The sequence below is a fragment of the Anomaloglossus baeobatrachus genome, chromosome 8 (genome assembly GCF_048569485.1).
Source record: "Anomaloglossus baeobatrachus isolate aAnoBae1 chromosome 8, aAnoBae1.hap1, whole genome shotgun sequence".
Taxonomy (NCBI): Eukaryota; Metazoa; Chordata; class Amphibia; order Anura; family Aromobatidae; genus Anomaloglossus; species Anomaloglossus baeobatrachus.
Window position 1 is genome coordinate 153653306 of NC_134360.1, and position 25062 is coordinate 153678367.

A 25062-nucleotide genomic window follows, 5' to 3' on the forward strand; every position below is an offset into this window, starting at 1 on the left:
CAATTGGAGCTCTGATTGGTTGCCATAGGCAACGAAGGGCATTCTTAGTATAAGAAGCTTATGTGTGAGGTAATATGTTTTCGGTCGAGACAGAAAAAGAGATGGATAGAGAAAGGCAAACAGACTGAGAGATAGAGAGGAATACATAGAGACAGACCAAGAGAGACAGACTGAGAGAGGCAGAGAGACAGAAAGAGAGACAGGCAGACAGGGAGAGAGACAGACAGAGAGACACAGAGAGAGACCGATAGAGAGAGACAGGCAGACAGAAAGAGACAGAGAGAGAGACCGATAGAGAGAGACAGGCAGACAGAAAGAGACAGACAGAGAAAGAGACAGAGAGAGACAGAGGGAGAGGAAGACAGAGAGAGAGGCAGACAGGGAGAGAGATACAGAGAGAGACAGACAGGGATGGATAGAAAGATACAGAGAGACAGAGAAAGACAGAGAGATAGAGAGACATACATAGAGACAAACCGAGAGAGGCAGACAGGGAGAGAGACAGAGACAGACAGAGACAGACAGAGAGACAGACAGACAAAGAGAATAGAGAAACAGACATGCAGAGAGTGAAACAAAGAGAAGTAGCAACAGTAGCAACAGAGATATAGAGAAAGACAGGCAGACAGAGACAGACAGACACAGACAGAGAGAGAAACAGAGACGACTGGAGATGTATAGAGAGAGAGACAGAGACAAACAGAGACACAGACTGAGACAAACAGACAGAGACAGACAGAGACAGACAGAGACAGAAAGACAGAGAGACAGACAGAGAGTAACAGAGAGAGAGAAAGAGACAGAGAAAGACAAAGAGAGACAGACAGAGACGGATAGCAAGAGAGACAAAGACAGACAGATAGAAAGACAGAGAAAGAGACAGAGAGGGAGAGAGAGAGAGACAGACAGAGAGAGAGACAGAGAAAGATAGAGAGACAGACAGAGAGAGACAGACAGACGGATAGAGAAATAGACAGAGAGATGGATAGAGAGACAAACAGACAGAGACAGACAGAGATGGATAGAGAAACAGAGAGAGAAACGGAGAGACAGAGCGATAGAGAGAAAGAGACAGAGAGATAGAGACAGAAAGAGACATGTAGAGAGAGAGACAGAGAGCGAGAGAGTTATGAAGCAGCACTAATTGTGAATCAATGTCTCCTGCTGTTGTGCAAATGGAGCAGACAACAGGTAGAAATGATAGGCAATTAGCAAGACACCCCCTATAAAGAAACAAGGAAAAAATAGATGTCCGCTCACCTATAGCCGAAGGGGGAACCACCGCATCCAGGACTTGTGCACGGAAAGGGAAACCGGCAATCCAAGTAAGTGTAGAGAGGAACTCCAGCAGCAAAGTCCACGGATAATAAAACCAGAAATTCTTTATTGATTCATTTAAAAAATATATACATAAAATTATCCAGACAGGGTCCTGTGCAAACAGAGGACGCGTTTCGAACCAGATGGTTCTTAGTCAGTCTCTAGGGACTGACTAAGAACCATCTGGTTCGAAACGCGTCCTCTGTTTGCACAGGACCCGGTCTGGATAATTTTATGTATATATTTTTTAAATGAATCAATAAAGATTTTCTGGTTTTATTATCCGTGGACTTTGCTGCTGGAGTTCCTCTCTACACCCCCTATAAAGAAGTGGTTCTGCACGTAGTGACCACAGACCATATCTCTGTTCTCATTCTTTTTGGCTGTTGATTTGGTCACTTTTGCATTTTGTCATTGTCTTCACCTCTAGAGGTAGCATGAAGCGGTGTATACAACCCACAGAATTGCTCGGGAAGTTCAGATTATCTAGGATGATAGGATGCAGGATGCAGCTGTGGCAAGAAGGTTAGCTGTGTCAGAGCATGGAAAAAATACCAGTAGACATGCCAGTACACCATGAGAAGTGGAGGGGTCGTGGGAGGGCAACAACCCAGCAGCAGGACCGCTACCTCCGCCTTTGTGCAAGGAGGAACAGGAAACGCAGTGCCAAAGCCCTGCAAAATGACTTCCAGCAGGCCACTAATATCTATGTGTCTGCTCAAACTGTCAGAAACAGATTCCATGAGGGTGGTATGAGGGCCCGACATCCGCAAGTCAGTGTTGTACATACAGCACAACACCATGCAGGGTGATTAGCATTTGTCAGAGAAAACCAAGATTGACAGATTCGACATTGGCGTCCTATGCTCTCTTCATAAATGAGAGCAGGTTCATACTGAGCTATGTGACAGACGTAACAAAGTCTGGAGACATTGTGGAAAACCTTGTGCTGCCTGCAACATTCTCCAGCATGACCAGTTTGGCAGTGGGTCAGTAATGGTGCAGGAAGGCATTTCTTTGGAGGGCTGCATAGCCCTCTATGTACTAGCCAGAGGTACTCTGACTGTCATTAAGTACTGAGATGAGATGCTCAGACCCATTGTGAGACCATATGCAGATCTAGTGGGCCCTGGGTTCCTTTTGATGCATGGCAATGCTAGGCATTGTGTGGCTAAAATGTGTCAGCAGTTCCTACATATTAAAGGCATTAATGCTATGGACTGGCCTGCCCGTTAACCCCTTCACGACCGGCCGATTTTGCGCTTTCCTTTTATTTCACTATTCTTCTTCCGAGACACGTAACTTTTTTATTTTTCAGTCAATATGGTCATGTGAGGGCTCACTTTTTGCGGAACGAGCTGTGCTTTTAAATTAAACCAAGATTTTTAACATATAGTGTACTGAAAAACAGCAATAAAATTCCAAATGCGGGAAAAATTGCAAAAAAGTGCAATTGCACTATTGTTTTCAAGATATTTTATTCACCATGTTCACTATATGATAAAACTGATGTGTCACTGTGATGCCTCAGGTCGGTTCGAGTTCATAGACATCAAACATGAATAGGTTTATGTGTCGCCCTGGGCAAGCCAGGGGACACAGGTCACACACCACCACACCTTACATCCCAGGTAGGAACACCTAAGCTAACCAAAAATCCTTGTTGCCTTCCTCCAGAGGCTGATGATTCACACCAGGGGGTGGGCCAGGCGGTTGGCTCCACCCACCGAGGAGTTCACAGCTCTGGAGGCGGGAGAAACCAGGCAGTTGAAGTCTAGCTAAGGGCTAGAGAGCAGAAAGCTCAGGGAGGAGCAGGAGAGAGGAGCTAAGTGAAGGAGTAAACAAGTAGTGAAAGTAGAAAAGTGGTAAAGGAGGAAAGCAAGTGAGGTGACAGGAAAAGGAAGAAAGCCTGAAGGGTCCAGCTTTGTGTAGGGCCAAGTCAGCAAGGTCAGCAACGGCGGTGACTGTCTAGAGGGGGACCGTTTGGAAGTTCCTGGAAGGACCCCGTTGGCTGTGTGCCCGGCGGTCTGGAGCAGTGTTCCGAAGGACAGTCAGCACCAGGGCAGGGGCCTCTCGGACCCCGGCAAGGCTAGGAGTCGCCAAATTTGCCAAATCCGTCAGTGAAGGGGACGTAGATCCCCCAGCAACCAAGTCCCGAGTGAAGGCAACAGCCCAGCCAGTGTAGAAGAGACTCCGCCACCGCCAAGGCACCCGTTTCTTAGGGCCAGCGCCTGCGGGCAAAGAGTAGAGCTCCCCCGGTCCAGCTTGAAGCCGGGGAGCGGGTTACCGGTGGGGACCCATCGCAACCAACAAGTACACCAAGGTGCAAGGAAGAGGGACATCACCGTCACCTACCGGGAGAGCAAGTGCAGCCGTCCGTGGGACCGTCTTACCAGCCGTTTGGTTTACCGTACAAACTGTGTCTACGTCTCAGGCTGAGTGAGTACCACAGTGCCGCAAGGCACAGCGCTGCCCCCGCGTCCCTGCGCCCACCAGGCCCTGTACCTCCCTCACCATCACCGGGCCCCGGGATCACCAACCCCTACCCACGGAGGTGCAACACAACACCTGGCTGCTCCGCATCACCATCCCCGGGAGCCCCGTATAGAGCAGCGGTGGTGAAATCACCACAACCGTGGGTGGCGTCACGGACAATAAATACTTCCCACACCCAACAAACCCCCTTTTACTCACGGGCGAGGAGTGCCGCTCGAGAAACCCCCGGGATCCGGCCCACCGCTCGAGCCACCACTGAGCAGCAGCCGCCGGACCCGAGCAGAAGGGGTGAGCGTAGTGTGCTGACACCCTCCTCCCCGCCCGCGACAACTTGGCGTCACGAACAGGATCTTACCGCTCTGCCATCTGGTAGAGGTGCGCCTTGTTACCGCCGGAGGAATCTGGTAGAAAAATTTCAGAAGCCGCCATCTTTGGCGCGAAAAGTTCCCGCTCGAGCGTCTTCTCGAGCAGTAGAGGCGCGAAGGCCAAAACTCTGCCCCGAGAGAGGAGGGGCCGGGAAGAGCTAAGGGGGACGCGATGGCGGCTGGACGCATGTAGCTGCAGCTATAAAAGCAGGGACGCCAGGACTCTGCGAATATACCGTTCCTGGAAGTAGAGAAGAAGCCATCATGTGGATGCCGTCCCGCGACACCGTAGGCCCCGCGCCTGGAACCGCGGCGTGGGTGGAAATCCGAACCGCGCAGCTCTACCAAAGGCTGCAGGTCAGGATGCAGCTCCTCATGGAGGAGTGGGAGGCCGACATGGCGGACGTTGTAGCCACCGTGCGGAGACGCGAGGAGGAAGCGGAGAAAGGGAGGGTGAGTGACCCACGTCCCGATGCCCTTGAAGGGCCGGTCATCGCGGCTGTGGGGCCCGGTCCGAGCCCTCTCCCCCCGCTGCCTCCCTCGCCACCCGTCCCGGAGGCCGTGACCCCGCCACTAGGCCTGCTACCACCGCAACCGGTTGCAGTACCCAGCGTCCCCGCCCAGGCGGGCCGACCTGTAGCCGGAGCCCGCGGCACACCGGAGGTGTTACTGTGGAAGACTCCGAAAGTGGAACCGGAGGCATCCCCCGAAAAATCCCCCGAGCCGGAGCCGATGACCCGCTCCGAGCCGAAGGCCCAGCAGCGGAAAGCCCCTATGCCCATCCCCCACACCTCGGCTGAGGTAACGCCGGGTTGTTGTTGCAAGGCAGCGCCCAAGGCCAAGACACCGCGGGACATGCCGCCCAGAGTCCTGACAGTGGGCAACGTCCAGGATGTCCCGCGGGGCCCGACACGTGCGCCGGCGCTGGCGGCAGCGCCGTATTGGGATAGGGAGCCGGTACCGCTGGGCCTGGAGATCGCCGAGAGGGAGCGGAAGAAGGCCGAGCTGGTGGCCCGAGCTATCCGAGAGAAAGAAAGTCTCCGCCAGGCCACGTTCCGTGTCCGGGGCCCGTTGTACGTGGGGCAGGTGAGGCGGTTTGATGTCCGCCGGGGCTATGGGTTCATCTACGAGCCGGGCCTGGAGGCCGAAGTGTTTATAGCCCGGCGGGATGTGAATGCCCACCTGCCTGAAGAGCATCCCGGCCGCAACCTGATGCCGGGCGACATCATGCAATACACCCGGTTCTTTGGGGAGCGGGGGTGGTTCGCGCTGGACGCCAAGCTAAAGGGCAGCCCAGAGGCCCGAGCGAGCGCCGCGCCCACTCCCTTGGAAGGAGCACTGGAGCTTGAAAGCCTGGAGTAGGGCAGCGGATGCCCATTGCACCGTCCCCGTTGGGACCACCACTTTGTTGTTGTTGAAAGTTTGAAAAAGAATGATAAGAAAATGATGACCGAAGTTTCACCTGATTCACCGTGATTTGCAACCGGCTGGAGCCGGCACCGTTGTCCCCGTGGGGACCGTTTAAAAGTTGTTTTGCATGGGAACTATTCATGGACAAGCCCGTGAACTTGCAGGGCAACCACAAACGTTAGTGGCTTGTAAATATGTTGTTTGCCGTTACCGTTTTCCGCAATGCCGCCTCCGGAGAGGCAGGTTGGAGGGAGGGCCCTGAGCAGAGCAGGCTAGGGCCCAGCCACCAAAGGAACCGGTGGCTACCCTCTGGAGGGAAGGACAGATCCCGCTCGGGTACCGTGTGCTGGACTGTGGGTCAAGGGGTGCTGCCTGGGTTTTAGGGGCAGCATCAGGGCCAGGTTGCTTGGGTGGGAGAGAGCGGAAACCGTAACCGTAAACCGTTATGCAACGTTAAAAGAAATGTGCCTCCCGTCTTGGGAAGAGTTATTATTAAAAATGTAAATATGTTATTTTATATGTTATCTTTTTCAGAAAAATAAAACCGGTGTTGGACGGCAGCCCGCGGACGGTCTGCATTTTGCTAAGGGGGAATGTGTCGCCCTGGGCAAGCCAGGGGACACAGGTCACACACCACCACACCTTACATCCCAGGTAGGAACACCTAAGCTAACCAAAAATCCTTGTTGCCTTCCTCCAGAGGCTGATGATTCACACCAGGGGGTGGGCCAGGCGGTTGGCTCCACCCACCGAGGAGTTCACAGCTCTGGAGGCGGGAGAAACCAGGCAGTTGAAGTCTAGCTAAGGGCTAGAGAGCAGAAAGCTCAGGGAGGAGCAGGAGAGAGGAGCTAAGTGAAGGAGTAAACAAGTAGTGAAAGTAGAAAAGTGGTAAAGGAGGAAAGCAAGTGAGGTGACAGGAAAAGGAAGAAAGCCTGAAGGGTCCAGCTTTGTGTAGGGCCAAGTCAGCAAGGTCAGCAACGGCGGTGACTGTCTGGAGGGGGACCGTTTGGAAGTTCCTGGAAGGACCCCGTTGGCTGTGTGCCCGGCGGTCTGGAGCAGTGTTCCGAAGGACAGTCAGCACCAGGGCAGGGGCCTCTCGGACCCCGGCAAGGCTAGGAGTCGCCAAATTTGCCAAATCCGTCAGTGAAGGGGACGTAGATCCCCCAGCAACCAAGTCCCGAGTGAAGGCAACAGCCCAGCCAGTGTAGAAGAGACACCGCCACCGCCAAGGCACCCGTTTCTTAGGGCCAGCGCCTGCGGGCAAAGAGTAGAGCTCCCCCGGTCCAGCTTGAAGCCGGGGAGCGGGTTACCGGTGGGGACCCATCGCAACCAACAAGTACACCAAGGTGCAAGGAAGAGGGACATCACCGTCACCTACCGGGAGAGCAAGTGCAGCCGTCCGTGGGACCGTCTTACCAGCCGTTTGGTTTACCGTACAAACTGTGTCTACGTCTCAGGCTGAGTACCACAGTGCCGAAAGGCACAGCGCTGCCCCCGCGTCCCTGCGCCCACCAGGCCCTGCACCTCCCTCACCATCACCGGGCCCCGGGATCACCAACCCCTACCCACGGAGGGGCAACACAACACCTGGCTGCTCCACATCACCATCCCCGGGAGCCCCGTATAGAGCAGCCATGGTGAAATCACCACAACCGTGGGTGGCGTCACGGACAATAAATACTTCCCACACCCAACAAACCCCCTTTCACTCACGGGCGAGGAGTGCCGCTCGAGAAACCCCCGGGATCCGGCCCACCGCTCGAGCCACCACTGAGCAGCAGCCGCCGGACCCGAGCAGAAGGGGTGAGCGTAGTGTGCTGACACCCTCCTCCCTGCCCGCGACATTTACTTTTATCTGGGGGGTTAAAAAAATAAGAAGTTTGTCCGCATTCCTATACCTCCCAATCATCCCAGATTCAGTGAGGCTGTCCCGATCTGAGGGCTCCCTCCCGCGGTCCTGCTGATCACAGCATTCGTCCCAATTCCTCACCTCAGTGCAGTGAATAAATGAACTGAGTTCAGTGCATAAATTCAATTCTCATCTGCTCTGGTTTACCGGGACAGCCGATGATTTCTGGATGTGCGATTCATGTCTTTTTCTCCAGCTATGTTGCATATATATATCTAAGGGCTTAAAAAAATTCAGAAGTTTGTCCGAAAAAAGTGGCATACGTTTTGCGCCATTTTCTTGACCCGTAGCATTCTAATTTTTTGGCATCTATTGCTCACTGACGCATTATTTTTTGCATCTCCAACTGACGTTTTTAACCGTACTATTTTTGTGGAGACCAAAAATGTATTTTGGCGTTTGAATTTTTTTTACCGCTATGCTGTTTACCGATCAGACTGTAATGTGAGTGCAGTGTGATGTATCGGATTCCACCCGCAGCATGCTGCGATTGTTTTCTCAGTCCTATTAGGGCTGAGAAAAAAATCGCTCATGGGAGCAGCCCCATAAAGTAACATTAGTCCTGTGGAATGCAATTTTTTTTTCGCATTCCACTCGCTCTGTTTTACTCACCATGTGTCCTTAGCCTTAGTGACTGCCTCCTAAGTAGTGAACGAAAGTTCTGGTGCCATATCTGACTGGAGAACAGCAGAACACTGTACGAAACTTTTAAGGACGCCAAGAAGTACGGCAAACTCAAGGCAGAGATCTTCACTCATTTGGGCATAACCTTAGGAGTCAGGGCACGACGGGAATACCACTGAGACTATCGCTGGGACAAGCTGCCCCAGTCTCAGATATTTGACTGCCTGCACTAGGTGTAAAAGTGATTGCAACCAGAGACTTGTATCACAGCACAGATGGTAGAGAGAGTAGTGATGGACCAGTACATGCAATCTGTGTTGAGGCCAGTTCATTGCTGGGCCACCCAGGGAGATCCCTAGAACACTGACCACTTGGTGAGCATGGTGGAGAGATAATGGGCCACTGAGAGCTCCCTGGAAAGTCCAGGTGGTTGAACATCACCTAACTGGGGTTCGCAAACGGAGGCAGATGCCCCACCTCTACTTGTGGGGAGTACAAAGTCCCAGGGGAAGCCTGAGCCACTATCAAGGGATTAGCCCTGTGCAGTTGTCTGCTGGTGCCAGAGCCCTATAGAAGCAGGGCGTTGAATGTGGCTCAATCTCATGTGGTGGGTGGTCATCTGGGTGTAGAAAAGACCAAGGAACAGATCCTCCAGAGATTCTAATGGCCTGGGTGTCGCCAAGAAATCTTGAGCTTTTGTAGTTGCTGTCCAATCTGCCAGCTAACCTCCCTGTTGCCCGCTTCCGCAGTCTCTTAATAGCTTTGCCCATCATTAAGGTCTAATTAGACATTAGTATAACTTGCTGGTCCTGGATTATGCTATGCGTACCCAGATGTGGTGCCATTAAGAAATTTCTCTGCTAAGTATATAGCTCTGAAGTTGGTCCAGATCTTTTTTTGTACATGCCTTCCAAAGGAAATCCTAATGGATCTAGAGACTCCATTCATGTCAAAACTCATGAGAGCGCTTTGCAAGGCATTGCAAATTTCACAACTCAATACCCCGGTGTACCTTCAACAAACGGATGACCTGTTGGAAAGGTTCAATAAAACCTTAAAGGCGATGTTGAAAAAGGTAGTTGAAAAGATTGGCTGAGACTGGTACTGTCTTCTGCTATATATGCTGCTTTTCATCAGAGAAGTCCCACATATACTCCCGTGCTGTGTGTAAATCCAGATGGTCTGGTATGATTGGAGTCCTTGGACTCTTTCTCCTCTCTCCCACTGATTGCCATCCTTTTCCTCAGATTGACGTGGATGATGCCGCCTGTTTTATCCACAAACCAGGGGAGATCTTGCACTTGTGCATAAACATTGCTGGTTCACGCATGCACAATTTGCTCTGCCCTATTGCGGGCAGGGCCTATAACATACAGTACAGACCAAAAATTTGGACACACCTTCTCATTCAAAGAGTTTTCTTTATTTTCATGACTCTGAAAATTTTAGATTCACATTGAAGGCATCAAAACCATGAATTAACACATGTGGAATGAAATACTTAACAAAAAATTGTGAAACAACTGAAAACATGTCTTATATTCTAGATTCTTCAAAGTAGCCACCTTTTGCTTTGATTACTGCTTTGCACACTCTTGGCATTCTCTTGATTAGCTTCAAGAGGTAGTCACCGGAAATATTTTTTACTTCACAGGTGTGCCCTGTCAGGTTTAATAAGTGGGATTTCTTGCCTTATAAATCTGGTTGGGACCATCAGTTGTGTTGTGCAGACGTCTGGTGGATACACAGCTGATAGTCCTACTGAATAAACTGTTAGCTGCTTTTTTCTTGCCATAATACAAATTCTAAGTAAAGAGAAACAAGTGGCCATCATTACTTTAAGAAATGAAGGTCAGTCAGTCCGAAAAATTGGGAAAATTTTGAAAGTGTCCCCAAGTGCAGTTTAAAAAACCATCAAATGCTTCAAAGAAACTGGCTCACATGAGGACAGCCCCAGGAAAGGAAGACCAAGAGTCACCTCTGCTGCGAAGGATAAGTTTATCCGAGTCACCAGCCTCAGAAATCGCAGGTTAACAGCAGCTCAGATTAGAGACCAGGTCAATGACACACAGAGTTCTAGCAGCAGACACATCTCTAGAACAACTGTTAAGAGGAGACTTTGTGCAGCAGGGCTTCATGGTAAAATAGCTACTAGTAAACCACTGCTAAAGACAGGCAACAAGCAGAAGAGACTTGTTTGGGCTAAAGAACAGAAGGAATGGACATTAGACCAGTGGAAATCGGTGCTGTGGTCTGATGAGTCCAAATTTGAGATCTTTGGATCCAACCACCGTGTCTTTGTGCGACGCAGAAAAGGTGAACGGATGGACTCTACATGCTTGGTTCCCATCGTGAAGCATGGAGGAGGAGGTGTGATGGTGTGGGGGTGCTTTGCTGGTGACACTGTTGGGGATTTATTCAAAATTGAAGGCATACTGAACCAGCATGGCTACCACAGCATCTTGCAGCGGCATGCTATTCCATCTGGTTTGCGTTTAGTTGAACCATCAATTATTTTTCAACAGGACAATAACCCCAAACACACCTTCAGGCTGTGTAAGGGCTATTTGACTAAGAAGGAGAGTGATGGGGTGCTACGCCAGATGACCTGGCCTCCACAGTCACCAGACCTGAACCCAATCGAGATGGTTTGGGGTGAGCTGGACCACAGAGTGAAGGCAAAAGGGCCAACAAGTGCTAAGTATCTCTGGGAACTCCTTCAAGACTGTTGGAAGACCATTTTTGGTGACTACCTCTTGAAGCTTATCAAGAGAATGCCAAGAGTGTGCAAAGCAGTAATCAAAGCAAAAGGTGGCTACTTTGAAGAACATAGAATATTAAACATATTTTCAGTTGTTTCACACTTTTTTGTTAAGTATTTCATTATTCCACATGTGTTAATTCATAGCTTTGATGCCTTCAATGTGAATCTACAATTTTCAAAGTCATGAGAATAAAGAAAACTCTTTGAATGAGGCGTGTCCAAACGTTTGGTCTGTACTGTATCTTTCTTCAATTTGAAGTAAAATATGAAAAAACTGTAAGGAAATTATACAGAAAATTATGTTATTTTACAGAGAATAATCTTGTTACAAAGAATGCTAACATATTAATTTTTGTAACTATTATTTTTTTCTGTTTCTTAGAGCCATGTACTACAAGTGAGACACGCATGCATGAAAATCATATTACATTAATGTGGAAAGATATGTATAAAAAGCACTGCATCAGAAGTAATCAGAACAAGGAGTATGCTAAGAAATGTTATGTTACACACAATGATATAATTACATTTGCATGTCTTCCTGGTTATATGAAAAATGGCACAATGAACTTAATAAGCAAGTGCTACAGAGGAATTCTTTCATATCCTAGATGCCTAGACAAGTAAGTGCAAACTTATTACAATGTAGCACAATTCAGTTTTAATAAATTAATGTTATTTCTTCTACTCTGTGAGATCAGCAACACATATACAGTTTAGTGAGCAGTATGTACAGTAGATATCCATTCTAATTATTGAATTCATATATTTCAGCTACAAAAATTAAATGTAATGCTTTTGTTGACTTGTCAAAGGCCTCTCACCCAGCTAAATTAGACCTCATACTTTGCAGAAATAAAAAAAAAAAAAGGAAAAATAATAAAGCAAGAGTCTTATACTTACCGAGTCTCCGGCGTGGCTGTAACTGCTTTCGGGCCGCTTACTCTACTTCTGGGACCGCTTATTATTGCTCATCCATATGCACTGCTTCCCCAGCCCCTAACAGTTTTTGCATTTGTGGTCGGTTGCAGTCAGAAATAGTATATAAAAGGCACCAAAAAGACCCAAAAGATCTGCAATACTTTGAGAGACAAATTGTTGTTAAACGTTGTATTTATTAAAAAAAATAAAGTGCATAGAAAAATATAAAAACACTTAAAAAGTTCAAAATTGGATACACACAGTCTCCCCCAATGAGATGTAATGTGTATGACAGTACTTATATCAAACGTACATTTTTGAGAAACCAGCTAGTACGTTTGATATATATATACTGTCATACATAGAAAATAAGTAAGCCGCAAGTTAACATCATTAGAATTCCCACCAGCCGTGGCCAATTTGGTCATGGCTTGGTGGAAAGAAAAATTCATGCATAACAGAAACAAACCATTTCTTCAATGTATCAAATGGTATGCGAGGTTTATAGATGATGTGATCGTCAGATGGGAGGGGACACTAAATATATCCCACAGTTCATCTCTTATATCAATTCTAATGATGTTAACTTGCGTTTTACTTAGTTTTTTTCATTCTAATGTTATCACATTTTTGGATTTGCCGCTCAGTGGTCACCATGGTGAAATTATCAAAAGCAAAACATTTCGTAAACCAATGTCAAGGAATACGATCCTAAATGCTGACAGTTTCCACCCGACACATACCATCAAATCCATAGCAGTAGGAAAGCTTATTTGTAACAGACGAAACTGCAGCGATATTGATTCTTACATTTAGGAGTCTGAACCTATTGAAGATCGTTTGAAACAGCGTAAATATCCCCCATGGTCACTTGATAGGGTGAAAATAAATTGCAGTCAGAAATAGAAATGACCGTATTTGAGGTACTAATCAAGTCAATATCACTCAGGGATCTAATACACCCACACTGTAACTCACTAATAGTAGGTCTTATAAATTAATTTCTAATATAGTGAGGAAGAATTTATATATTTTGAAGGAGGATCCTATTATTGAGAAAATCTTAGCAATGGTGTCAAAATTGTGTCAAGAAGAGCTCCCACTTTAGGGCAATACTTATACCCGAGTTTATTAAAATCTCATAATGAGTCACATGATCAATCATATTGGTTAAAAATTGACGGTTATTACAAATGTGAAAAAGCAAAAAAAAGAATAAATATCATTACTTACAGCAAAGATGGAGCTGCAGCTGTACATTACCTAGGCCAAAAACTACTACTCTGTCATGATATAGCTAAGCCCCCACTAGGTGGAGGCATCACAGGTGCAGGAGGAGCAAATCACACACACGCTTCCAAAACATGGAGGGGGCGATTGCTGGATGGTAAAACTGCACACTGATGGCTTGCTTAGAGCGTTGTTCACACTTGCAGATGCACAGTCACAAGCCCGCAACCCATACTATTAGATCAGGCGGCTGCTAAGCCATACTCGATCTGTGCATCATACAGGGACAGGAACACTAATATGCAAGGCCTAACAGAAAGGGGCCTGCTGTATCCTGTAGAAAAAAATATGAGGTTTTTTGTTGGTGTTATGGCCATAAGACGGAAGCCTACAACCCTCGTCACGGGAACCTCATGCTTGTAGGTCCCTACACACTATATATAATATAAAAAAGCAAAAAACAACAAATATCATTACTTACAGCAAAGTTGGAGCTGCAGCTATACATTACCTAGGCCAAAAACTACTACTCTGGCAGGATACAGCTAAGCCCCCACTAGATGCATGAGTAGTAGTTTTTGGCCTAGGTAATGTACAGCTGCAACTCTATCTTTGCTGTAAGTAATTATTAGAAATGTGGCAGTTCTCCATGTAAAACATGCCAGTATTCCTTCAGAACACGTGAATTTGACAATCATGATGGAAGTAAAAAATTTAATATTCGTGGGTTCTTAAATTACAATTCTGAGTATGTAGTATATGTAATTTAAAATATGTGGATCCACCATAAGAAGGGTTAAATGTATAATAAGAGAACACTTCTATAATATTTCAGATGCCTCTGGGACGAATATATCTAATGCTGCAAGCATTTTGTTGGTTGTCATAACCGTAGTACCAATAGCTTTCACGTTTTGACGATTGAATCAATGAATAAACATACTAGAGGAGGCGATAGGGAAGTTATGCTCCGTAATAGGGAAGCATTTTGGATTTTTTTCTTGGAAACAGAAGCTCCTTCAGGCTTAAATATCAAAAATGAGGTCATGCTCAATTATTGATTTGAATATTGTTTGTCTGTGCCTCTTTATTATTTTTGTTACTTAGTGTCCTCTATATTATTACATGTTTTGAATGTTTTTATATTCTGTGTTTTTTAACTATCCAGGGAGATACAGGCCATTTATGAGTGTATTTGTGTGCAGGTCCTTTCAGGTGTTTTGACTAAGGGGCTGATTGTATTACTTTTTGAACTTCCTGTGCACATTTATCTTGTGTATTCACCAAAGTCTAACAGCCATGCGCTCGAAACGCGTCTGGTGGGGTCTTTGAAGTTACCTTCTGGGGACCTGGAGATGTTCTATGTGCACTTTGTTTTGTTTTAAAGATTTTTCATTAAAAGTTGTTTTTTACCTACAAGACCAGAAGCTGGATCCTTTCACCAGATGTTCACATACTTTTGGCCATATAGTGTACATAGAAGCTTTTTTTGTTGAGTAGTTTTAATCTCTTTGGTTAACATTTTTTAACACAAATGTTTGTTTTTATATCAGCAAAAAAGCACCATTTTATCAGTTGTAGTATTCTTTTTTTTTTTTAGGCAGCACGTGAGTCATAAAAGACAATTTGTTAATATGTCTTCCAATGATTAGAACATAGTCAGAGAGGATCTGCAAGAAATGACCTCTTGAACCGCAGGCATTTAGATTAGTCGGTTGTTAGTGTTGTTGCATCACTATGCTGAGACTCAAAAGAGAACTCTGACACCTTCAGAAAGTAAGCTATTGCATTATATGAGTCTGGAATATAAATGGTTATAAAATGTATCTTCAAAATTTTAAACAACTAACCAACTGACCAGACTTTCTAAAACAAATGTAGTCATGTAACCTGAAGGCAGCCTATCCCAGCATATACAACCAGTCAATAATTAGTAAGAAGCTGGACAAAGTAGATGTACAGTACGTGGAACATCTGCCACCAGGAACACTTTGCTGTCCAGAAATAGCATTGAGGCAATACTAAAGTTTCTCCATTAGTATCTAAGAAAAAACTAAAACTTCTGAAACAATATGGGAAATGTATTAAAATAGTTCAAGGGCTTGATCAAAGCCCATAAATCAGACATTCTTCCAAATTAAAAGAATTATTTCGGAAAATTAAAGCAGAAAAATAAATGCTTAATACGGTCTCCATCTCAACTTTTTCTCTATTTTTTCTCACATTTGAATTCTTCTTAAATGTGCTCAGGATAGACGAGTCATAGATAAAATAAATTCGCCACAGTTATAGAATCCATTTTTGGCAAAAACTCAAGACTAGAGATGAGCCACCACCCTAGTGTTCGAGTTCGGTTCGTCAAACGGCGGGTGTGTTCGTCGAACATTCGACGAACATTCGTCGAACACTTTCGAACACCTTCGAACACCATTGAAAACAATGGCAGGCAAACACATACAAACATGCACAAACACGAACGCACACACATATATCATGCTCACCTTACCTTCCGTTCCATCGCCGTCCCCCTGGGACTTGCAGTTCACCAGTAGAAGATGTGTATCGGATAACCATGCGACCGATGCCCCGGAGCATCCGCTGCCAGCGCGCTTGCCAATCAGAGGCAAGCAGCTCCTGCCTTTGACGTCAGCGCGCTTGCCTTTGAATAGCGTCTGACAGAGGAAGTTCCTCCCTTGTCGCGATGGTTACCCCATACACATCCTGTAGCGGCGAACTACGTGTATCGGGTAACCATCGCAACGAGGGAGGAACTTCCTCTGTCAGACGCTTCTCAAAGGCAGCACGCTGGCCAATCAGAGGCAAGCGGCTCCTGCCTTTGACATCAGCGCTCTGGCAGCGGAAGTTCCAGCATCGGTCGCGATGGTTACCCAATAGTTTCATGGTTTTTAAGGTTGAAGGGAGACTCTAAGTCCATCTAGTTCAACCCATAGCCTAACATGTTGATCCAGAGGAAGGCAAAAAAAAAATAATGTGTCAAACAAGCTCCAATGGGAAAAAAAAATTCCTTCCTGACTCCACATACAGCAATCTGTTAGGGCCAGGTGGATGGGCAGACCCAGAAGGTGGATCCACTGGGCCGAACTCCCCGATGAGGGAAAGGAGTCCGGTAGCCGGAGCACTATAGGTAGCAGAACAGTCCGCGCACAAGAGCACAATGGAGAAGTCCCTGGAACCACGGGGTCACAGATGGTGGTCCGGGTGACGGAGCTCAGGTTTGGAAGCCGGGATGATGTCAGGCGGGGTCCGGAACCGTTGGAGCGAGATGACGGGTCACCGCAGGGAACAGAGAAGGTGCGGACTGTCAGGATGGCAGATAGGCAGCGTTCGGGGTTCGGGATACGGCAGGACCGGATGGCAATGCAGGATCGGCTCTAGAAGAGAGAGAGGTAAGTATCTCACAGGAACACAAGGAGACCTGACTCCTAGCTTGGGAAACACGAAGATCAGGCCCCGCCCCCTTGGACATTGCACCCCTTTATACCCCGTACCTGTGTGCTTCATTTCCTGTCAGTGGACACTGGCCCTTTAAGAAAGGGTCAGTGACCGCGCGCGCGCCCTAATGCGCATGCGCGCGGCCCGGGTGCCAGAAGCCAGGGCAGGAAGCTGAGAGGAGGACGCAGCAGAGCCGGGCTGGGGCTGGGAAGCCGACGGGCGCCGGGAGCGGGGACCAGGAGGCCTGGGAAGCGCGGGCGATGGAGTCTGGAGAGCGGGGAGCGTGGCAGGTGAGCCGGGAAGCGGAGCAGAGGACCCGGGGAGCGTGACAGTACCCCCCCCACGCCCCTCTCCCCGCAACCGGGACAGGAAGGCACGGATCAGAGGAGTACCCACATTCTCTCTGGGCTCCCAGGACCTATCCTCAGGACCATACCCTGCCCAGTCCACCAGAAAGAACTGTCGACCCCGTACGGTCTTCATGGCCACGATATCCCTTACCGCATAGATGTCGTCATCAGCAATAGGAAGAGGAGCCGGACTGGCAGCAGCGGAGAAGGGACCAAGGACAACCGGCTTGAGCAGAGAGACGTGGAAGGAGTTGGGTATCCTCATCGTGGCCGGGAGCTGCAGTTTGTAGGAGACCTCATTGATCTTGCCGAGGACTTTAAACGGTCCGATGTAGCGAGGACCCAGCTTGTAAGATGGTAACTTCAATCGGACGTACTTGGAAGCAAGCCAGACGAGATCTCCGGGGGAGAAACACGGAGGATCCAGACGTCTCTTGTCTGCGTGTCTCTTCATCCGCAGGGATGCACGTGCAAGGGACGCCTTAACTGAGTCCCAAATGGTTATAAAGTCACGGACTACCACATCAGCAGCAGGGACATCCGAGGAAGAGGATACAGGCAATTGGACCGAAGGCTGAAGTCCGTAGACGACATGGAAGGGAGAACTGGAGGAGGACTCACTGACGTGGTGATTATGGGAGAATTCAGCCCAAGGAAGAAGCGTGGACCAATCGTCATGATGGGCGTTGACGTAGTGACGTAAGAAAGAGGTCAAAATCTGATTGACCCGTTCCACTTGGCCGTTCGACTGAGGATGGTAGGCTGAAGAAAAGTCCAGGGTTACTCCCAGATGCTTGCAGAGAGCCCTCCAGAAGCGGGAGGTAAACTGAGTTCCTCTGTCGGACACAATGTGTGATGGAAAGCCATGCAAGCGGAAGATGTGATGTATATAGGCGTCCGCGAGTTCCTGGGCAGAGGGCAGTCCAGCCATAGGGACGAAATGGGCCATTTTAGAGAACCGATCCACCACGACCCATATGACTGTGTGTCCGGAGGACAATGGCAAGTCCGTAATAAAGTCCATCACAATGTGTTGCCAGGGAACTGAGGGTATAGGCAGAGGCAGAAGACGGCCATATGGCAGGTGTTTGGGCGTCTTGTTCCTGGCACAAGAGGAGCAGGCAGAGACAAAAGAGGCGACGTCCGTGCGAAGGGATGGCCACCAATAATGATGTACAATCGCACTCCAAGTTCTTTTCTGGCCAGCATGACCGGCTGTTTTCGAGGCATGGCCCCAGTGTAACACTTTTTGCCTGTCAGTCTCAGAGACATAGGTCTTCCCGGGCGGTATCTGGGCCAGGGTGACAGGAGCCACCGGAATAATCTTACTTGGACAGATGATGGGTTGGGATGTCTCCTCTTCCTGCTCCATGGGCATGAAAGACCTAGACAAGGCATCAGCGCGTACGTTCTTGTTCGCGGGTCGGAAATGGAGCTGGAAATCGAACCGGGCAAAGAATAAGGACCACCTGGCTTGCCGTGGGTTCAGTCGCTGAGCAGACCGCAGGTATTCCAGGTTCTTGTGGTCCGTGTAAATTATAACGGGGTACACTGCTCCTTCCAGAAGATAACGCCATTCCTCCAGAGCCAGTTTGACTGCCAATAGTTCTCGGTCACCGATGGTGTAATTGCGTTCAGGCGCTGAGAAGCTCTTGGAGAAGAAACCGCAAGTCACCATCTTCCCGGAGGAGGACTTCTGCATGAGCACTGCTCCGGCTCCCGAGGAGGAGGCATCCACCTCCAAGGTGAACTGGCGGTTTAACTCCGGACGGTGGAGTACAGGAGAGGAGGCAAAGGCCCGCTTTAGGGAGCCAAACGCGGCGTCGGCCGCAGGCGACCAGTCTTTTGGATTAGCCCCCTTCTTGGTCAAGGCGGAGAGAGGAGCAGTCAGAGCAGAGAAATGAGGGATGAACTGGCGGTAATAGTTGGCGAATCCCAGAAAGCGTTGGATTGCCTTCAGTCCAGAAGGAGGAGGCCAGTTGAGAATGGAAGAGACCTTCTTTGGATCCATCTGCAGTCCGGTATCGGTGATGAGGTAACCCAGGAAGGGGAGAGAAGACTGTTCGAAGACACACTTCTCGTACTTGGCGTACAGACGATTCTCTCTCAGTCTTTGTAGAACCAGTTGCACGTTCTCTCGGTGGGTCTGAAGGTCCGGAGAGAAGACAAGGATGTCATCCAGATATACCACCACACAGACGTAGAGAAGGTCCCGGAACACGTCGTTCACTAATTCTTGGAAGACTGCTGGTGCGTTACACAGGCCGAAGGGCATCACGCAGTATTCATAGTGCCCATCGCGAGTGTTAAACGCGGTCTTCCATTCGTCCCCCGAGCGGATACGGACCAGGTTGTAGGCACCCCGAAGATCCAACTTGGTGAACACGCGAGCTCCTCTGAGCCGATCAAACAATTCGGGGATGAGCGGCAGGGGATACTTGTTTTTTACGGTGATTTGATTCAATCCCCGGTAGTCTATGCATTGGCGTAAGTCGCCCTCTTTCTTCTTTACGAAGAAGAAGCCTGCTCCAGCAGGAGAGGAGGATCTCCGAATGAATCCCCTTGCCAGGCTCTCTGTGATGTAAGAAGACATGGCCCTTGTTTCGGCTGGAGACAGTGGATATATCCGTCCTCGAGGTGGTGTAGTTCCCGGGAGCAGGTCAATGGCACAATCGTAAGGACGATGTGGCGGAAGTACCTCTGACTCCTTCTTATCAAAGACGTCCGCTAAGGACCAATAGGCTGAGGGTAGTCCCGGTAGGGACTCTGGAACCGGAGGTCGCCGGATGGGTTGTATGGTCTTCAGACAGTTCTCATGGCAAGAAGAGCCCCATCGGGTGATTTCACCAGTGCCCCAGCTGACTGAAGGTTCGTGTGTCCGTAACCAAGGAAGGCCCAGCAGGATTTGATGTGACATGTGTGGGAGGACGTAGAGAGCGATGTTCTCGGTGTGCAGAGCACCGATACGCAATTCAACCGGCCTGGTGATCCAGGAGATGGTGTCAGAGAGGGGTCTCCCATCCACAGAGGCAATCACGAGGGGTTTGTCGAGCGGAGTAACAGGCACCTGGTACTTGTCCACCGTGGCCTGCTGGATGAAATTGCCTGCTGCCCCAGAATCGAGGTACGCCTCAGCCGTGAACCGCGTCTCTACCGTTGTCACTTGCACAGTCCATGTAACCGGGTCTGAGAGAGTCCCAGCACCTAGGGTGGCCTCTCCTACCGACCCTAGGCTTTGGAATTTCCCGGCCTCTCTGGACAGGAGCGTAGCAGGTGTGTGCCCTCTCCGCAGTAGAAGCAGAGACCCTTGGCGAGCCGCTCTGCTCGACGTTGTTCAGACTGTCGCACACGGTCGACCTGCATGGGCTCATGGACGGAGACACCAGATGCCGTTGACTGGAGTACGGCGGACTTCTGCGGAGGAGAGGAATGCCGTACCGGGCGTCTCTCACGGGACACCTCTTTGGACCGCTCCTGAAAGCGAATGTCCACTCGAGTCGCTAGGGTAATCAGGGCGTCCATGGTGGACGGTACGTCACGACCAGCCAGCTCATCTTTGATTCGACCCGAGAGTCCTTCCCAGAAGGCGGCGGTTAGGGCCTCGTTATTCCACCCGAGTTCCGAAGCCAAGGTGCGGAAACGGATGGCGTATTGACCCACCGTCAGAGTTCCCTGATGTAACCGGAGAAGAGATGAAGCAGACGCGGAGGCGCGTCCGGGCTCGTCAAAGGTGCTGCGAAAAGCCTGCAGGAACTCCTGGAGGTTCTTGGTCATAGGGTCCTCCTTCTCCCACAAGGGGTTCATCCACGCCAGTGCCTCGCCCTCTAGGTGAGACATTATGAAGGCGACCTTGGTTTGGTCGGAGGCAAACAAATGCGGCAGCTGCGTGAAATGGAGGGAGCATTGGTTTATAAACCCCCTGCAGGTCTTGGGATCTCCGGCGTACCGGGGTGGTGAGGCCAAACGAAGTCTGGAAGCATCCGAGGAGGCTGCCACGGGAGTGGGAGTCGTGGATTGACTAGTGGAGGCCGGAGGTGCTGAAGATGTGACCAATGCTTGTAGCGTGTTCAAGCGGGCATCCACGGAAGTCATAAAGTTCAGCATACGGGTCTGGACTTCACGCTGGCGTTGGAGTTCCTCATGCAAGGCCGCTAGTGCTTCGGCGGGATCCATGGCCTGATCTTACTGTTAGGGCCAGGTGGATGGGCAGACCCAGAAGGTGGATCCACTGGGCCAAACTCCCCGATGAGGGAAAGGAGTCCGGTAGCCGGAGCACTATAGGTAGCAGAACAGTCCGCGCACAAGAGCACAATGGAGAAGTCCCTGGAACCACGGGGTCACAGATGGTGGTCCGGGTGACGGAGCTCAGGTTCGGAAGCCGGGATGATGTCAGGCGGGGTCCGGAACCGTTGAAGCGAGATGACGGGTCACCGCAGGGAACAGAGAAGGTGCGGACTGTCAGAATGGCAGATAGGCAGCGTTCGGGGTTCGGGATACGGCAGGACCGGATGGCAATGCAGGATCGGCTCTAGAAGAGAGAGGTAAGTATCTCACAGGAACACAAGGAGACCTGACTCCTAGCTTGGGAAACACGAAGATCAGGCCCCGCCCCCTTGGACATTGCACCCCTTTATACCCCGTACCTGTGTGCTTCATTTCCTGTCAGTGGACACTGGCCCTTTAAGAAAGGGTCAGTGACCGCGCGCGCGCCCTAATGCGCATGCGCGCGGCCCGGGTGCCAGAAGCCAGGGCAGGAAGCTGAGAGGAGGACGCAGCAGAGCCGGGCTGGGGCTGGGAAGCCGACGGGCGCCGGGAGCGGGGACCAGGAGGCCTGGGAAGCGCAGGCGATGGAGTCTGGAGAGCGGGGAGCGTGGCAGGTGAGCCGGGAAGCGGAGCAGAGGACCCGGGGAGCGTGACACAATCAGACTAGTTCCCTGGATCAACACCCTGTCATAAAATCCAATATACATAACTGGTAATATTACATTTTTCAAGAAAGGCGTCCAGGCTCTGCTTAAATGTTAGTAGTGAATCACTCATTACAACATTATGCGGCAGAGAGTTCCATAGTCTCACTGCTCGTACAGTAAAGAATCCTCATCTGTGATTATGATTAAACCTTTTCTCAAGACGTAGCGGATGCCCCCGTGTTCCAGTTGCAGGCCAAGGTGTAAAGAAATCTTTGGAAAGGTCTCTGTACTGTCCCCTCATATGTTTATACATTGTGATTAGATCCCCCCTAAGCCTTTGTTTTTCCAAACTAAATAACCCCCAAGTTTAATAACCTTGGTGTTGCAGCCCACCCATTCCTCTAATAATCTTGGTCGCTCTTCTATCTACCTGTAAGATTATGCTATTTATAACCTTCTATATTGCTATTATTATTATTATTTATTATTATAGCGCCATTTATTCCATGGCGCTTTACAAGTGAAAGAGGGTATACGTACAACAATCATTAACAGTACAAAACAGACTGGTATAGGAGGAGAGAGGACCCTGCCCGCGAGGGCTCACAGTCTACAGGGAATGGGTAATGGTACGATAGGTGAGGACAGAGCTGGTTGCGCAGTGGTCTACAGGGCTATTGTTGGTTGTAGGCTTGTTGGAAGAGGTGGGTCTTGAGGTTCCTCTTGAAGCTTTCCACAGTAGGGGAGAGTCTGATGTGCTGAGGTAGAGCGTTCCAGAGTATAGGGGATGCACGGGAGAAATCTTGTACGCGATTGTGGGAAGAGGAGATCAGAGAGGAGCAGAGAAGGAGATCTTGTGAGGATCTGAGGTTGCGTGCAGGTAGGTACTGGGAGACTAGGTCACAGATGTAGGGAGGAGACAGGTTGTGCATGGCTTTGTCTGTCATGGTTAGTGTTTTGAACTAGAGTCGTTGGGTGATGGGAAGCTATCAAGAAAAGCATCCATACCTCTCTTAAATTCATTCAGTGAGTTGGCCATCACCACTTCCTCAGGAAGAGAGTTCCAGAGCCTCACTGCTCTTACCGTGAAGAACCCTCTTCTATGCTGATGTAGGAATTTTCTTTCCTCCAATCAAAGAGAATGCCCCCTTGTTCTTGTCATAGTCCTTGGTACAAACAGATCATGGGAGAGATCTCTATATGGCCCTCTGATATATTTATACATATTTATTAGGACTCCCCTAAGTCTTCTCTTTTCTAGAGTAAATAGACCTAATTTTGATAACCTTTCCATGTATTGTAATGCACCCACTCCATTTATTATTTTACTAGCCCGCCTCTGAACCCTTTCAAGTTCAGTAATGTCTTTATTGAGCATCGGCGCCCAAAATTGCACACAATACTCCAAGTGTGGTCTGACGAGTGATTTGTACAGAGGGAGAATGATGTTTTCATCTCGTGCCCCCAGACTTCTTCTAATGCATCCCATCACCCTATTTGCTTTGGTGGCTGCTGCCTGACACTGGGCACTCCAATTTAGATTCTAATTGACTAAGATGCCTAAGTCTTTTTCCATGTCTGATTTCCCCAGCAGTTTCCCATTTAGTAAGTAGTCGTAGCATCTGTTTCTCCTTCCCATGTGCATAACCTTACACTTATCTGTGTTAAACCTCATTTGCCATTTTTGAGCCCAATTCTCCAATTTACTCAAATCCATCTGTAGTTGCAAACTGTCCTCCTTTGTGTTAACTACCTTACATAGTTTTGTATCATCTGCAAATACTGATATTTTACTCTGTAAACCATCCACCAGATCATTAATAAATATATTAAATAGTAGGGGGCCCAATACAGACCCCTGTGGCATCCCACTAGTAACCCTGGCCCAATCTGAGTATGCGCCATTAATAACCACTCTTTGTTTTCTACCACTAAGCCAGCTACCTACCCATCTACACACATTTTCCCCGAGCCCAAGCTTTCTCATTTTACTTATCAGTCTTTTATGTGGGACAGTGTCAAATGCTTTACCGAAGTCGAGATAAATGACATACAATGATTCTCCTCGGTCACATACATAAGGTCCTTTTCTACCTAAGGCCCGACTGAAGACAACAGCCCACCGAGGGGGATAGAAAGCCACCGCACAGGCAGAGAGATCCCATGGGCCAGCGTCTGCGGGCAAACGGGCTCTCCCGACATACACACAGCCGGGGAGCGGACTCCTGTCACTGAAGCGCAGGCAGTCTACAAATACACTACATGGTGCAGGAGAAAGACAAAGACCACCGAACCGGGTGGGGGATCAGACACAGCCGGCTGCGGTCACCGACCACCATCAACTTTGTTTACCAGAGACTTGTGTGTGTCAATAACAGTGAGTACAACAGTGCCACCCGGCCGCGCACCGCCCTGCACCGCCCAGCTACCCCCCAACGGGTCCCGGGGGCCATCACCCCTGCCCACAGAGGGGTTAACATCTTGTTGCACTACCATCTCCCCCGGGTGCCCCGTAACTGCAGCAGTGGTGTCTACACCTTCACCACATCCCGTGGGTGGCGTCATAAACTCAAGCGCAGCTCTGGCCATACACCTACCTAACCCCCCACCAAAAGCGCCAGCAATCCAGAGCGAAGTGACCCTGGGTCCGGAGGTGCTCGAGCCACCCACCAACGAGCCCGGATCCGAGCGGCTCGGCTGCAGCCGAGCGCGGGGCGGTATACATCGTTTCTTCTGGCGTCACGAACAGGATACTTACCTATTCACTTACCTAGTGAAGTGCGCCTTGAAGTAAAGTCAGCGGTGATTTGCGAAATTTGCAGAATCCACCATCTTTCCGCCATCTTTTGGCGCGAAGATTCCCACCGGAGTCTTCTTCCCACCGGGACTCAAGGAAACTGTCACACTTCTGGTTCCTGGACCCCATGAAGGCGCCATGGCTGACCCGTCCAGCAAGCCTGCAGCACCGGAGACCACGCCTGGAACAGCAGCGTGGGTGGAAGCCCGGACGACACTGATGTGCCGCCGTCTGCAGGCCCAGGTGCGCTTCCTAATGGAGCGGTGGGGGGCCGAGATGGAGGAGATAGCTGCGGCCATGCGGGTAAGCGACCCATGCCCCTGTGTCCCCAAGGGACCGGCTGATGCAGCTGAGGGACCCGGTCTGCCCCTGTCCTCTATGTTGCCTCCCTCAAAGCCCGTACCGGCTGCCGCCGCTCCACCGCTCGGTCCGCTACCCCCGGCAGCGGAACCCATTCAATCCGCCCGCGAGGACCCGCCAATGGAAGCAGCCCGAGGTCGGCCAGTCACCCGA

At 49.5% G+C, this 25062-nt stretch overlaps 1 protein-coding gene across 2 annotated transcripts in view; it reads left to right on the forward strand.

Annotated features, from left to right (window-relative positions):
• LOC142249308 (coagulation factor XIII B chain-like) overlaps positions 1 to 25062 on the forward strand; it is a 235905-nt gene that overhangs the window by 175473 nt on the left and 35370 nt on the right. For both annotated transcript variants that reach the window (XM_075320941.1, XM_075320942.1), the window contains exon 11: positions 11271 to 11511. In XM_075320941.1, coding sequence (XP_075177056.1) covers positions 11271 to 11511 — 241 coding nt within the window. The remainder of the gene's footprint in view (positions 1 to 11270; positions 11512 to 25062) is intronic.